Source organism: Solanum stenotomum, chromosome 2, assembly GCF_019186545.1.
Source record: "Solanum stenotomum isolate F172 chromosome 2, ASM1918654v1, whole genome shotgun sequence".
In the NCBI taxonomy this organism is placed as follows: Eukaryota; Viridiplantae; Streptophyta; class Magnoliopsida; order Solanales; family Solanaceae; genus Solanum; species Solanum stenotomum.
The window spans coordinates 72,764,186-72,778,353 of NC_064283.1; the positions used below are offsets into that span (position 1 = coordinate 72,764,186).

Consider the following 14,168-nt stretch of genomic DNA (forward strand, 5'->3'; position numbering starts at 1 on the left):
TAGGTATGGTTTGATTGAGATCCCATACTGATTGGTGAGTTCTATTTCTATTTAAAATCGAATTTAGTATTTATTGATAAAAAAATTCCTCTATCAACAAACGAAAATCTCATCTTCGAACATTATTGATTGATATTAATAATTCCCTTATAAATCAACATATATTATTTCAAAAACTTTGTTATACTTAATTAAGTCTTTTGCTACTACTTCAGAAGAATCAGTTAATTCATTATTAAAGCATGAAGCATTACTAGACTTTCATATTTACCATATTATTATTACCGTCAAATTCAGTATATTAACAAAATTGATTTTTTTTGTCATATCAATCTTATCATTCACCACAAGAGAAGTCGCTAATACTATTAAAATCATTCTAATTTATAGTGCTTCTTTCAAATTATTTCAAAATTATGAAATTTGAAAAACATGTGTTCCACCTAGTCTTATTTTCTAAGCCACATATTATATATACACACACACACTACTATTATTTAAAAAATTATATTGTTCACCAGAAAGGTATTAAGCACACACCTTCTTAAAAAAAATTTATATTTACCTTCTTGAAAAATGTTAACTAGAAAGGTACTAGCTAGGAATTATGATCATTTCTATTGATTCAACCTTAAACCTTGGAATTAACCTCGTTCCTTATCTTTAAAAAAAATTATCGATAGACCTTCGATACAAATAAAAAATATGTACGCTGGTAATTTGTCACCTATTATTTTAGTCCCCTCATTGGTTTACTCACCCAATAATTTCATCACTTATATTAAATCTATAGGTTATAGAAACGTCGTATTCCATTATCCAACCTACAAATAAATAACCTAATTTAATAACATGAAATATTTATACACTTTTGACATATAAAACTTAAGCTTGTATTGATAAATAACAATCTTCTTTCAGTTGTGAAACGAAATCCAACAGCCAATTGTTGGCTCTGAATAACCAGTTCAACAATAAACTCAATTATTCTATAAATTACTTTTCCAAATGGAACGTATAGATGAAAAGACAGAAAAAAAAGCGTTGACTCTAAAATGATAGAAGATTGAATCATTCCTTCGTTCTATTCCGAAAACGAAAGCTAAGCCCATTTTTTTTAGCTACTTGGGATGTACCACAAATTCCACAAAATAGTGAACTATGGCACGTTTGGTGTAGTATTATTATGGCAAGGAAGCAGGCGTCTTAGCACGCCCCATCCCAAGTGCATAATTAATTATGACACACAAACAAACAATGACAATTAATTATTTTAAGTAAAAAATGTCCCAATCCTTCCTAGAATCTAATGTTAATTTTTAATCATTATGTCTCCTCTTCTTTTCCCAACGTCTTAAATTGGCTTTTGAGATTTGATAATTAAAATGGTTCATATACTTAAAAAATTCGTTACACATGTCGTAGAAGCATGGCCACTCAAAACTAGAGGGTCTGTTTAGGCAGCATAATACATAAACGTTGCTCTTTAACTTGGTCTCAATTAATATTTATGTCCTCTAATTTTGGGTGTGCAGAAGTAAGCACTTAAACATATATATAATAATTGAACAGATAAACACATTCATCCTATGTGACGTCCTACGTAATAATTTTATGTCCAATGTGACGTCCTACATTTATTATGCCACGTAGGACATGTGTGTCTACTTGTTCAATTTTAAATAAATTTAAGTGTCAACTTATATACACTCAAAGTTGGAGGGCATAAATATCAAGTTGTCAACGGAAGACAAATTAAGGAACATATTTATATATTTTAGGTTGGCTAACACATTTGATACTCATATTGGTCCAAAAATTAATTGGTGTTTTAGCCGCAAAAAAATAGTAGTTTAAAATAATTAATGTTTCACAAAATCAAAACAATATTTAATTCTTTTTTCAAATTTGCCCGTGACGTATATATATATATATATATTTTTTTTTTTGCTAATTCTCATGATAATTATGTTAATCTGAAAAGAAAATTAAGGGTATTTTAATTAAAATTCTCTTATAAAACAAATTTAGATTCACACAAACGTCTCACTTTGATAGATAAAACATTTTCTTTTTCAATTTATTCTATTTTAGACGTTCGAATCTGAAACTTCAATTGCTTATTGGGATTGATTAAACACTTCTTACTCTAATTTTTCAAAACCAAATTATTTCAAAAATCTTATATAATTATAAAAGAAAACAGGCACAAATTTAAAATGTGCAACTGCAAAGATAAACTTAAGATTGTTTAATGCTAATTGATTTATATAAGAGATATTATTTTACAATATTAGGAAAACGATTGGAGACATTAAGAATTTTACTCTGATTAAGTGAAATAAACAATTTAGACAGCCCTTGTCTCACTTTTCTATGTCCAATGCAAAGAAATAATGTTATCATGTTGGATTTGGGCACAACAAATTCATTTTAATTATTCTTTTTATACTAGAAAGATCCAGCAAACTTTTTTGTTTGAGAAAAAAATAATACAGTCGGGTTGTTTGCTAGTTGATTAGAATTATGCATGTATCAGTAATTATAATTACATTAAAACTCAAAAACTTAGTTTTTTTTTAATCTTTAATTATAATGGTACATATAAAACATAATTTTAATAGACCTCTTCTGAAAATAAAGATCTGATTTTTTTCTAATTTTAAACTGATAATGATAAATAATTGTATTCAAGATTATCAAATTAGGGGGTATTGATTCCTAGTAATTCTTTGCCTCTTTATTGATCGACTATGTATTGCCAATATTCTTAGGTTAATATATGTTAAATTATTTTGAATTAAAAAGATGTCAATTTCATATAGGACTTGTAATATGTAAGTTTATCCTACATTTTAAAACTATTATGGGCTTTGATCATACTCTTGGGCCAACCAAATAAGCCCATAAAAGTAAAATGGAGTATTATTGATCCTCTCCTTATATTTGGGAAATTATGCGGAGAAACAAACATATAATAGTTAATTAACTAACATAACTATAGTTTGAATTAATTACGGCTTGCAGCTTAATTTTAGTTGTAATTATGTTGCCTCTATCCTCTCTTTCGCCTCTCTCTTCTTTTATACAAATACAAATACAAATTATCAAATACAAGTTATACATATACATAAACAATTATTTGACAAATAGACAAATACAATTAGTCTCTCTCCACTCTCTCGCTCACCTCTCTCCTCCCTCTCTCAATTTCGCTGACCAGATATACAAATACATATGTATACCAGTTACATATATACAATTATTTGACAGATATAAAAATACAGTTCATCTCTCTCCACTCTCTGCCCTCTCTCATTCTCCTCTCTCCCCCCTCTCCCAATCTCGCTCACCAAAAATACATATACATATGTATACCAGTATCATATATACAATTATTTGACAGATATACATATATAATTCAACATATATACATATACAACTCGTCTCTCTCCACTCTCTGCCCTCTCTCCTTCCTCTCCCAATCTCACTCGTCTCTCTCATCCCTCTAACATGTAGCTACGAATCGTAATTAGCAAACTATAGCTATGAACATAATTAAGTTATTTTTGAGTGACTATATGTGAAAATTCCTCCAAAAAGAAATATAAGTATTAGGTTTTAATAATATGTATATGTATCTAGAATTAACTTACGTAATGCATGTGCTGCAATATTGCTCATACATTCTTATCATTTGTATACATAAGTGAAGATGATTTCATTCACATCAATTCTTCACAATATGTATTCGAAAAGTTTATCTAGTCCTTCACAATATGTATACCCGAATGTATATATATTATATCATAATACATGGTATGTATAACTCGAATGTAATTTGTTAATTCCCAATATATATACTACATAAAAAAATGATCTTTAATGGTAATAACTTCATTGCCGCTAAAAACATATTTTTTGCGGCATTTAGCACTCTTTGTAAATGTCCCTAAAACCTATAGCGACGATAACAATTAACTAATGCCAGTAAATGCTTTATCACTATTTGTTTATAATGTGTATATTTATTACCGCTAAATGCTATTTTTGTTGAGTGATAACATATCTAAAGGGTTTGTTACGGTACTTCAAGTTGAATAAGTAGACATACGCATCCTACTTCAAATTGCTAAATCATGAAATGATTTGTTGGATAATCCCCTGAAATGAAAATTACAGATTTATAGTAATTTAAAGGTACCTATGTGAATACAAAATGCTTTCAGATAGTCTTTTTTGCCTTAAAAGGAGAAACCTGCACTCTGCTTTCTACAATGAGTAACTTTTGCTTTTTCTTTCACTAAGACAAGTTATAATTCAATTTTCAGTCTCTCTTTTCACCCTTTATCTTGTAGAAAAAGTGGTACATTTATATATTTTGTGTATATTTGTATAACCATTTTTTGAATTTGTAGAGGGGGAAGGGGGTGGTGGGGACCAGGGATATATGGCTACTTGTGTCATTGGGTTTTCACTAGTAAAACTAATGAAAAATCGATGGACGTCGATTTTTTAAGTGCAAAACTGCCGTTGAAAAGTAGAAATGAAAACGATGAAAATAATTTATCAAAGAGTCTATGTGGTTAAGTGGTAGCATTTGTCCAAAGTCATAAAAAAAAAAAAAAACCAAGGGAGAGGTTCAACTCTATTCGTCGGTTTCATCAAAGCGACGAAGGCAAGATCGATGATACATAATTCATCGGTTTAATGTTGATTTTCTTTAAAAAAAATTGATCTTATCCGTTGGTTTTGGACCTCGATTTTAACCCTTTTTTTTTTAGTAGTGCTCTTTTGTAGTCTTTGGCACGTGTGTGATACATCCAACTAGTGTTTGGGTCAGAAATTGCTTTTGTGTCAACTAGTAGACATTTAGCCACAAACAGAAGAAATATCATGAATTTGAGTCAAGCAAACTGTAAAGGCAGATCTAGAATGGGTTCAATTTATTTATACATATATAAATATTAAGCTATGAATTTCCTCAACACAATATGAATTTTAGCTCAGCGATCAAAGGGCTTAATGTGTACCTAATTATTGCGGATTTGAGTCTCCCTAGACATTCTTTTTACCTTTTTGAATTCCCTTGTCAAGTAAAGTTGGGGCTAGCGGATTTAATTTGACTCTTGTTATAGTGTGATACATTATATTCTGTTTAATATGTGACATTTTATATTGATTGTATTCTCAGAGTAACACAATTCATCTTATGGTCCCGTAGCTCCCATCCCCCTAACCCCACAACCCTACCGTCACTTCCATATTTATCTAGATTATATGCTTATGATTTTAGGATAATATTTTTACTTATGTATCGAACACAAAAAGAAAATAATAAACTATATAATGTTGATATACTGCTTTAATGGCTACCTCATGTTTAGCATCTAGTTTGGCTAGATTTTCATGTTGGATGCCAGCACTATCTCTCTAAAAAGTTGATTAGATTTTATAATGACAAGATTAATCTATGGATTTAATTGTTTAGATTTTTTTGCAAATGTTGTTTGTCACTTTGTTCTTCCTTAATTGTACTTATTAAATTGCAAGCATATCTTTGTCTCAAAATTAAGTAAAGTTAAATCAAATTAGTGGGTAAAGAATCAATTATTAGAGCAACTTTAATATAATTAACTCAAAGTGACAAGTAGGAAGTAGACACAAGGGCAGCCAACAAAAACTTATTGTCATGAGAATCAAAATAATTTAACTTATAATGTGGAATTAATGAAGAGCAATTCTTAAAACTTTTTAAGTGCATTGGAAACTATGTATTTAAAAAAACTCATTATCATACATAATATGTATAACTTTTGTGTTTGTCTTGAGAAAACTTAATATGTATAATTAATTTAGGCATAATACATAAATGTGTTCTTTAACTTGGCCCCATTTCACATTTATGTTCTTCAACTTCGGGTGTGCACACGTAAACACTTAAACTTGTATAAAGTTGAACAAGTAGATACATGAGTCCTGCGTGGTATAATACACGTAGAACTTAAATTGCCTTGTAGAATGCCACATAAGATGCTTGTGTTTATTTGTTCAACTTTATACAAGTTTGATTATTTACTTGTGCATACCCAAAAGTTGGACGACATGAATATGAGTTGATACCAAGTAATTTATCCTAAATTCAATAAGTAAAAATGTTGCATTTTAAAATTCATAAATTTAAAATCCTGAATTTATATATAACTTTATTTTGCACATGAATATGATTTATTTTTTCTTCTAAAGAGAGAAGAGGATGGGTTGGGTAGAATAACTATTTTCTTCTCTTTTACTTTATTCGGTGGGAGACGGTATATATATNTATATATATATATATATATATATATATATATATATATATATATATATATATATTAAGAAGGATGGGATCACAAGTTTTGTAGACAAAATCTGATTAATTCTAATTCATCTTTAATTAGAGGTTTAGAGTTTGAGTTTTTAGTATGAAGTCGTCATACACTCACATTTGATAAGAAGTTTTTATCTTCCAATATAGAATTTTTCTTCGCAAATCTGAATTTAATCAAATCACAATATAAATATCGTTGAATGTGAAAAGAATCCAACTTCCAAGAGCAAATCTTGTAATTGGTCAAATTAATGGGAATATATACCAACTAATTTGCTCCAATGAAGCAACCTATATACACTCCCTTGTATATAGAAAAGGGCTAGAATCCACTTTACTTTAGTAAGATTCCTTTTTTCACCCAGAAGGCATTTTATTCACTTGAATAAATTTTTCTTTTCTTCTCAAATTATTTATCTTTTTTATTTACTATTATTTTTCTTAATGAACGTAAGATAAGTTAAAATAATACTTATTTTGGGATGAAAAAGGTATTTTATTTTAGGTTGACGTTGAAATACCTTTAAAAACCGTGAAACAAACAATGAATGTTCTTAGAACTAAAAATAATAATATATATCTACTTAGAACTCCTATAACTCCTACATTTTACACTGCAATTATAAAAACTTGAAGTAGCATTTTAGGTTGAAAATAGTAAATTTTTAATGTGTAAATACGTATGTATTTTTTTGGAAATCTTTTAGAAATAGCGATAGCTTGAGACCTAATTATCAAATTAGTGATAGTATTGATAATTACAAATATATTGTTGTATCACTGAAATAGAGTGAATTGTAGATAACTATTCCATATTTTTTTAAAACAATATCACATAAAATGAAAGAAGGTAAAGAACTGATCAATTATAGGCATAATTCGACCTCATAAACTAAATCGAAGGGTGTAGATTGGCCAAACCATATAGAGAGTCCAATAAACCAATCCATCTCCAATTTGTGATTCCATCATCCCTCGGCATGCCAAACATCCCAAATGGGGCATGAACAATCTATCCTGGAAATTCAACATCGAGGGCCTGACTCTAATACTATGTAAAAAAATAATGAATATTACGTTTTACTCAGTCCCAAAAGCTAATTCAAAAGATAAAGAATGCCTAAAACTATATAAACAATCCAAGAAACTCATCCATCTCCGATGTGAGATATATTCCATCAAAGAGGCCACAACTTATCAAATCTATTTAGTTGATATTTTTTTTTTTTTGGTGTGTGTGTGGGGGTGGGGGTTAACTACAATTTTTTAAACAATTTCTTGAAAATCTCTATCAACTTGGTTGTTTTTGCTATATTCAAGTACAAATTATTAATAGGGAATATGGTAGGGGTTAAATCTTTCCTTTAATTTGGTCTAGATGTGGATTGGTTGTTATAACATAAGAGTGACAATTGTGGGGTTCAGGGTGTCAACTATTTTAAAGATATGTAATCTCCAATTAAATAGACAATTCCATAGGCAAATAATCATGTGAAATATATATATATATAACTTACTCATAAAAATAAAGTAAGTAGAAAATAGTAGCTACATCCCCTCTTTCAAACAAAGACAACTAGTAAACATAGAACAATAATTTCCCACTCATTTGGGTACCACCCAACTAAATGCAAATCTTGGTTAAAGATTTATGGTCAATTACTCAATTTAGTAGCCCCCCACCCCATTTGTTTGACTGTCTTTTCCCTACAAATTAGGCATTGCCAGTTGCCATAGACCAAAAAAGTGAACACAAAAGAAAAGGTACATCGAATTCTGGTGGAGTGGTAAGTGTTGCTTTATCCTTAATCAGAGATTTTAGGTTTAAATCCCTCTGGGTACGGAGTTGATCACATTTGCTAGGGAACACTTTAATTACCCCTAATGTGGGACATTCCGACACGAATTCAAATTTAGTCAAACTCTAATATGAATATCAGACACCGGGTGAAAAACCAAAAAAAGAAAAAAAAAAGTATCAGAATGTGCTTTTGTGGATTTGTTTGTATCATAATGTGTGTATATATATTGCTAGGTATATATATATATATTTAGACAGAATATCATCGATTGGAGAAGGGTAGTTTGCTCCTGCTGGCCGATTACTGGTGACTACTGATTTAGGTCTATGAAACCATGAAGTTTTTTCTATATAAGAGAGTACTATTATTGAAAGGAAGTCTTAGAGCAACGATAAATTGTCCTCGATTAACTCATAGGTGAACACGTCTAATTCTTGTTTTAGAATGTTAATTAAGCCTCCATTTAAAATGATTAAGGATTAGGGAATCTGAAGTAATACTATGCATTGATTGATCAAACTAAAGAATGTTTGAAACAAGGTCAATGATATGATGACATCCAAATTACACGTGTAAGGTGCACGTAACCCTACACATAATCCATCTAATTTCACTAATTAACCCATAAAGTAAAGTTTAGAGATCGGGATAAAATATATTCAAATCTTGTTACTACCTCGTAACGATAGAAATGTTGTTTCTGAAAGATCCTTGATCTCCAGTATAATTAACCATTCAAAATATTAGAGAGTTTGTATATGAAGGTTAAATTCTATCTTAAAGACTACCCCACCCCCTAAACAACTTCCACATGTCCCACAAAGTGTTATCTGAATAAATCCATTTATAATAAAATAAAAATCATTATAGTGCTTTCAACAGTCAGCATTTTGGAATACCTTTTCATTTTAAATAAATTCTTGAAAAAGTGAAACGTCAAAAATTCTGCATACATATATAGTGTATGTGTAGTCCATCTTCCTCTTAAATAATGCATGATTTAAGGAATTCTTCTTTTTCTTTTTCCACCATCTTTTGAATTTTTCATGCTTTTCTTTTTCCTTTTTCATCTTTTAATTTCTTTTATATATATATATATATGTATATATTTTGTTGAACAAAAGTGTCATGCATGTTATTTGGCTCTAACTTTTAACTACTATGAAAGTGAATGAGTGCAATTTTTGTAACATATGAGAAATTTTACTAGGCATGTTAATTAAGTGTTTGTTGTAGTGTAGAGTAACTTGGTTGAAATTCATAATCAAATATTTTCTCTAATTTTTTTTTTATAATATTAAAAATCTCATTTTGCATTGTGGGTAGTTCTTTTCTTGGAATTCTTGAATTAGTAAAAGCAAGAAAAATGAAGGCTATTTTGGGTTATTTGTACTTATTCAACTTCTTGGCTTATTATGCTCATGCTATGCTTACTCCAGCTGGTGTCAATTATGAAGGTTAGTTCCCATGAAATATTGGGGTTTTGTGCTTTGATTATCGCCTTATTTTATTATTGTTATTGTTAATTCTTTTGTATGTCATGTACTTGTTATCCATTTTGCATTTTTTTCGTTGTTGTTACTGGGACGGAGCTAGCAAGGGCTGAGATGCCAACCACGGAAAGTTATATCATTTATACATGGTTAAAATTATTTTTATGTATACATAATAGATGTTAAATCCTTTTGGTTTCTTTGTCTGCTTACTTTTTATATTTCGAACCCCTTATTGAAAATTTTGGCTACACCACTTGTTATAGTTTTTTTTTTAAAAACAAAGTTAAGGGTTTATTGAAAACAACCTCTTTGAGGTAGGATAAGGTCTGTGTACACTCTACTCTACCTTCTTCAAATCATGTTTGTAGAGTCACACTGAATATGTTGTTGCGGATTTTGAAATTAAAAGCTCAAGAATTTTTTTTTCTTTTTTTCTTTGGCAGTGCAAGCTTTAATGGAGATAAAGAAGAATTTAGATGATCCTCATAATGTTTTAAACTGGGATGGAGATGCTGTTGATCCTTGTAGCTGGAATATGGTGACATGTTCATATGATAAATTTGTCACTACCCTGTAAGTAAAACAATTTTCACTTATTCTAAAAATAGTATTCCTAACAAAATTTCTTAAAATAGTTGGATTATTGATTATGCAGGGAAAGTCCCAGCCAAAATTTGTCTGGCAAAATATCACCATATATCCACAACTTGACACACCTTGAACTTATGTGAGTACTTACTTAACCAAAGTAAATAAAAAACGTAATACATAAACGTGTCCTTTAACTTGGTGTCATCTATCATCTATGCTTCCAATATGGATGTGCAGAAGTAGGCATACACGTCCTATGTGAAAATTCTCATCCTACGTGTATTATGCTACGTAGGATGTGAGTGTGCCTACTTGTGCACCCCCAAAGTTGGAGGATAGATGTCAGGTGACACCAAGTTAAATGACATATTTATGTATTAAGTCTGAATAAGATATCAAGACATTTGAGTTTTGATTCTTATTCTTAGATGTTAATATGAGTGTCCTGTTTTTTACAGACTTCTACAGAGCAATAATATATCAGGATCAATTCCTATGGAGCTTGGAATGCTTAAAAAACTCAAGACAATTGATCTTTCTGATAACAAGTTAACCGGCGAAATCCCGTCGTCTTTAGCTCAGCTGAAAAGCCTTCAATACTTGTAAGCAAAGAGAATTCTGAGATCTTATACAAACAAGTTTTTTTGGGGTTAAAAACTAATGATGTTTGTTCTTGATTTTTGATGATTCTAGGAAATTAAACAACAACAGTCTAACTGGAGCTGTTCCTTTGGACTTGGCCAATATGACTCAGCTCTCACTTATGTAATTTTCTAATACCATTTTCATGATGTGTTATGTTATATGTTCTTTATAACAACATTTCGCTATAGCACCTAAAAAATATCTAGACAAATGACGTACGCAGTTATAGAGAGGTTTGACTGTATTTTCCACTTAAGGAGTTGTACTGTTTTGCATGTTTAGGGACTTGTCTTTCAACAATCTCAGTGGTCCTGTACCAAGGCTTCTAGCCAAAACATTCAAGTAAGGTTCTTGAAGAATTCTTTGTGTATCACTTTTTCCTTAATATCAGTAAATGAAACCAATTTTTTGTATTTATTTGTCTTTTTTTTAACCTTATTGACACAGTATATTGGGAAATCCAATGATATGTGCAACTGGAAAAGAATCAGAGTGCAATGGAACAACACCAATGCCCCTCTCCTTCTCTTCAAACAATCCACAGAGTAAGAACTAGCCTTATTTTAACAGCCAAATGATAGTTTTTTTATTTATTTATGACCGTGGTGTCCGAGCCAAATTTCGTACACCTTAACTAATTCCACGAGATACCTACCACCTCCCACCAACAACAGGTACCAGGTAACTCTGTCCATCAATGCTCGGACGGAGGGGTGAATCACCTAAGACCTCATGACTCTCAACCACTTTATTGACAAGTAGGTCACACCCTTGGGTGCACAACCAAATGATAAATAAGCGCCTCTCTACCTTCACAAAGGTAGAGGTAAGGCTACATACACACCACCCTCTCCAGACCCCATATATGGGATTACATTGGGTATGTTGTTGTTGTTGTTGTCGGTCGATATAATGATTATGGTGTTTTTACTAGTCATACAGATTTGTGAAGTAAATATGCTTCACTGATTTTCTCTGCTGATAGATTCAATATTTATAGTTCATTCCCAGCTAAAATTATCCTGTGTTATCTCAGATGTTCAGCCTTCTGGAAAACCGAAGACTCACAAGGTTGCGTTAGCCTTTGGAACAAGTCTAGGATGCATCTTCCTACTAATTGTTGGGTTTGGATTCTTTCTGTGGTGGAGACAAAAGCACAATAAGCAAATTTTCTTTGACAGTAATGGTGAGTATTGTTTGATTGACACAATATGAAGTTACGGTCTAGCTCATCGATCCTCTCTTATAAACGTTACTGTCATAAATTGCAGAACATCATATTGAAGAAGTGTGCTTAGGCAACTTAAGGAGGTTTCAATTCAAGGAACTTCAGTCTGCCACAAACAATTTCAGCAGCAAGAACATACTAGGGAAAGGTGGTTTTGGTAATGTTTATAAAGGACGTCTTAGTGACGGGATTATTGTAGCTGTGAAAAGGCTCAAAGATGGAAATGCAGTTGGAGGCAATCAACAATTTCAGACTGAAGTCGCGTTGATCAGTCTGGCAGTGCATCGGAATCTCCTCAGGTTGTATGGATTTTGTATGACACCAACTGAAAGGTTGCTGGTGTACCCTTACATGTCTAATGGAAGTGTAGCTTCGCGTCTCAAAGGTAAACATATCTAAAAACTGTCTCCTTTGGCCTATAATTACATTGTCCTTCTTATTTGCTCAGCTCATAACGTATCATTTCTTGCAGCCAAACCAACCTTGGATTGGGGTACAAGAAAAGGAATAGCTTTGGGAGCTGCAAGGGGTTTATTATATCTACACGAACAATGTGATCCAAAGATCATTCATAGGGATGTGAAAGCTGCAAATATATTGCTTGATGATTACTGTGAAGCTGTTGTTGGAGATTTCGGGTTGGCAAAGCTTTTGGATCATCACGATTCACATGTCACAACCGCGGTTAGAGGAACTGTAGGACATATAGCTCCGGAATATCTCTCCACAGGACAGTCCTCTGATAAGACGGACGTCTTTGGTTTTGGTATTCTCTTGCTAGAATTAATCACTGGACAAAGAGCTCTGGAATTTGGTAAAGCAGCAAACCAGAAAGGCGCTATGCTTGATTGGGTAAGTACGACAAATCCCTCGAATTGTAGTTACATTTCTCTTTTTCAGCATGCTTTGACATGACTTCTTGAGCCAAGGGTCTATCAGAAACAACGTAACCTCTCTACATCCCAAGGTAGAGTTAAGGTCTGCGTTCACTCTACCCTCACCAGACCTCATTAGTGTGATTACACTAAATATGTTGTTGTGCTGTATACTTGTAAGGTGTGTAGGCGCACGTGCATTCACACTATCTAAAATATGGACTCTATAGGTATTAAGAGATGCAACGAACGAACCATCTTTAAATCCTGGATCCGTCCTTGTTATTTTTTCACTTGCAGGTAAGAAAGATTCAACAGGAGAAAAAGCTAGACATGTTGGTGGACAAAGACATGAAAAACGAGTACGATACGATAGAGTTAGAGGAAATGGTTCAAGTAGCATTACTATGCACTCAGTATCATCCAAGTCATAGACCAAAAATGTCTGAAGTTGTAAGAATGCTTGAAGGAGATGGACTAGCAGAGAAATGGGAAGCATCTCAAAGAGCAGAACCAACAAGATGCAGCAGAGCCAATGAATTTTCCTCTTCAGAAAGATACTCTGATCTTACTGATGATTCTTCATTACTTGTACAAGCAATGGAACTATCTGGTCCAAGATGATAATTGAATTAAGACACAATGTCACTTTTGCTGGTGGGAGGTGACAGGTCTCTCGTGGAATTAGTCGAGGTGCGTGAAAGCTGGCTCAGACATCACATACATAAAAAAAACATGTGTCATATTGAGCTTTGTTTATAGGTTTATACAGAAGCTGCAAATAGAATATCATACATTCTGATTGTAAAGGATAATATAATAACTTTGTAAGGCTGAGAGTTGTTTTTTCCTTTTTTGGTTCTTGGTTGTTTGGGTGGAAATGTTTATGGGATGTTATAATTTGCTTATGTATATATAATTAGAAATAGAACACAGTTTCCTTGCAAATACATCAGTTTAGCGTAGAGTTCTTCAAAACCGAAACGAAAAAAAGTTATTGGTTTATAAACCATAATAGGTTATTGTTTTAACAGATAAAGTTCTAAACTTAGGTTTAGTTTCATACCTTTATTTCTGACTATCTCTAACTCTATTATTTTACCAAGTGTCAATGTTTTTTTCTTTGGAATAAGATGAAATTTGTCAACTCATGTGCATGAT

At 31.7% G+C, this 14,168-nt stretch overlaps 1 protein-coding gene across 1 annotated transcript; it reads left to right on the plus strand.

Annotated features, from left to right (window-relative positions):
- Positions 1-9,195: 9,195 nt before the first annotated feature.
- Positions 9,196-13,816, plus strand: LOC125854288 (protein NSP-INTERACTING KINASE 2-like). Its single transcript, XM_049533786.1, has 11 exons — positions 9,196-9,629; positions 10,112-10,241; positions 10,324-10,395; positions 10,718-10,861; positions 10,953-11,024; positions 11,187-11,246; positions 11,352-11,449; positions 11,941-12,090; positions 12,176-12,517; positions 12,605-12,984; positions 13,308-13,816. The coding sequence occupies exons 1-11, from the start codon at positions 9,539-9,541 to the stop codon at positions 13,629-13,631; spliced, it is 1,863 nt and encodes a 620-aa protein (XP_049389743.1). The 5' UTR covers positions 9,196-9,538; the 3' UTR covers positions 13,632-13,816.
- The last annotated feature ends 352 nt before the right edge of the window (positions 13,817-14,168 follow it).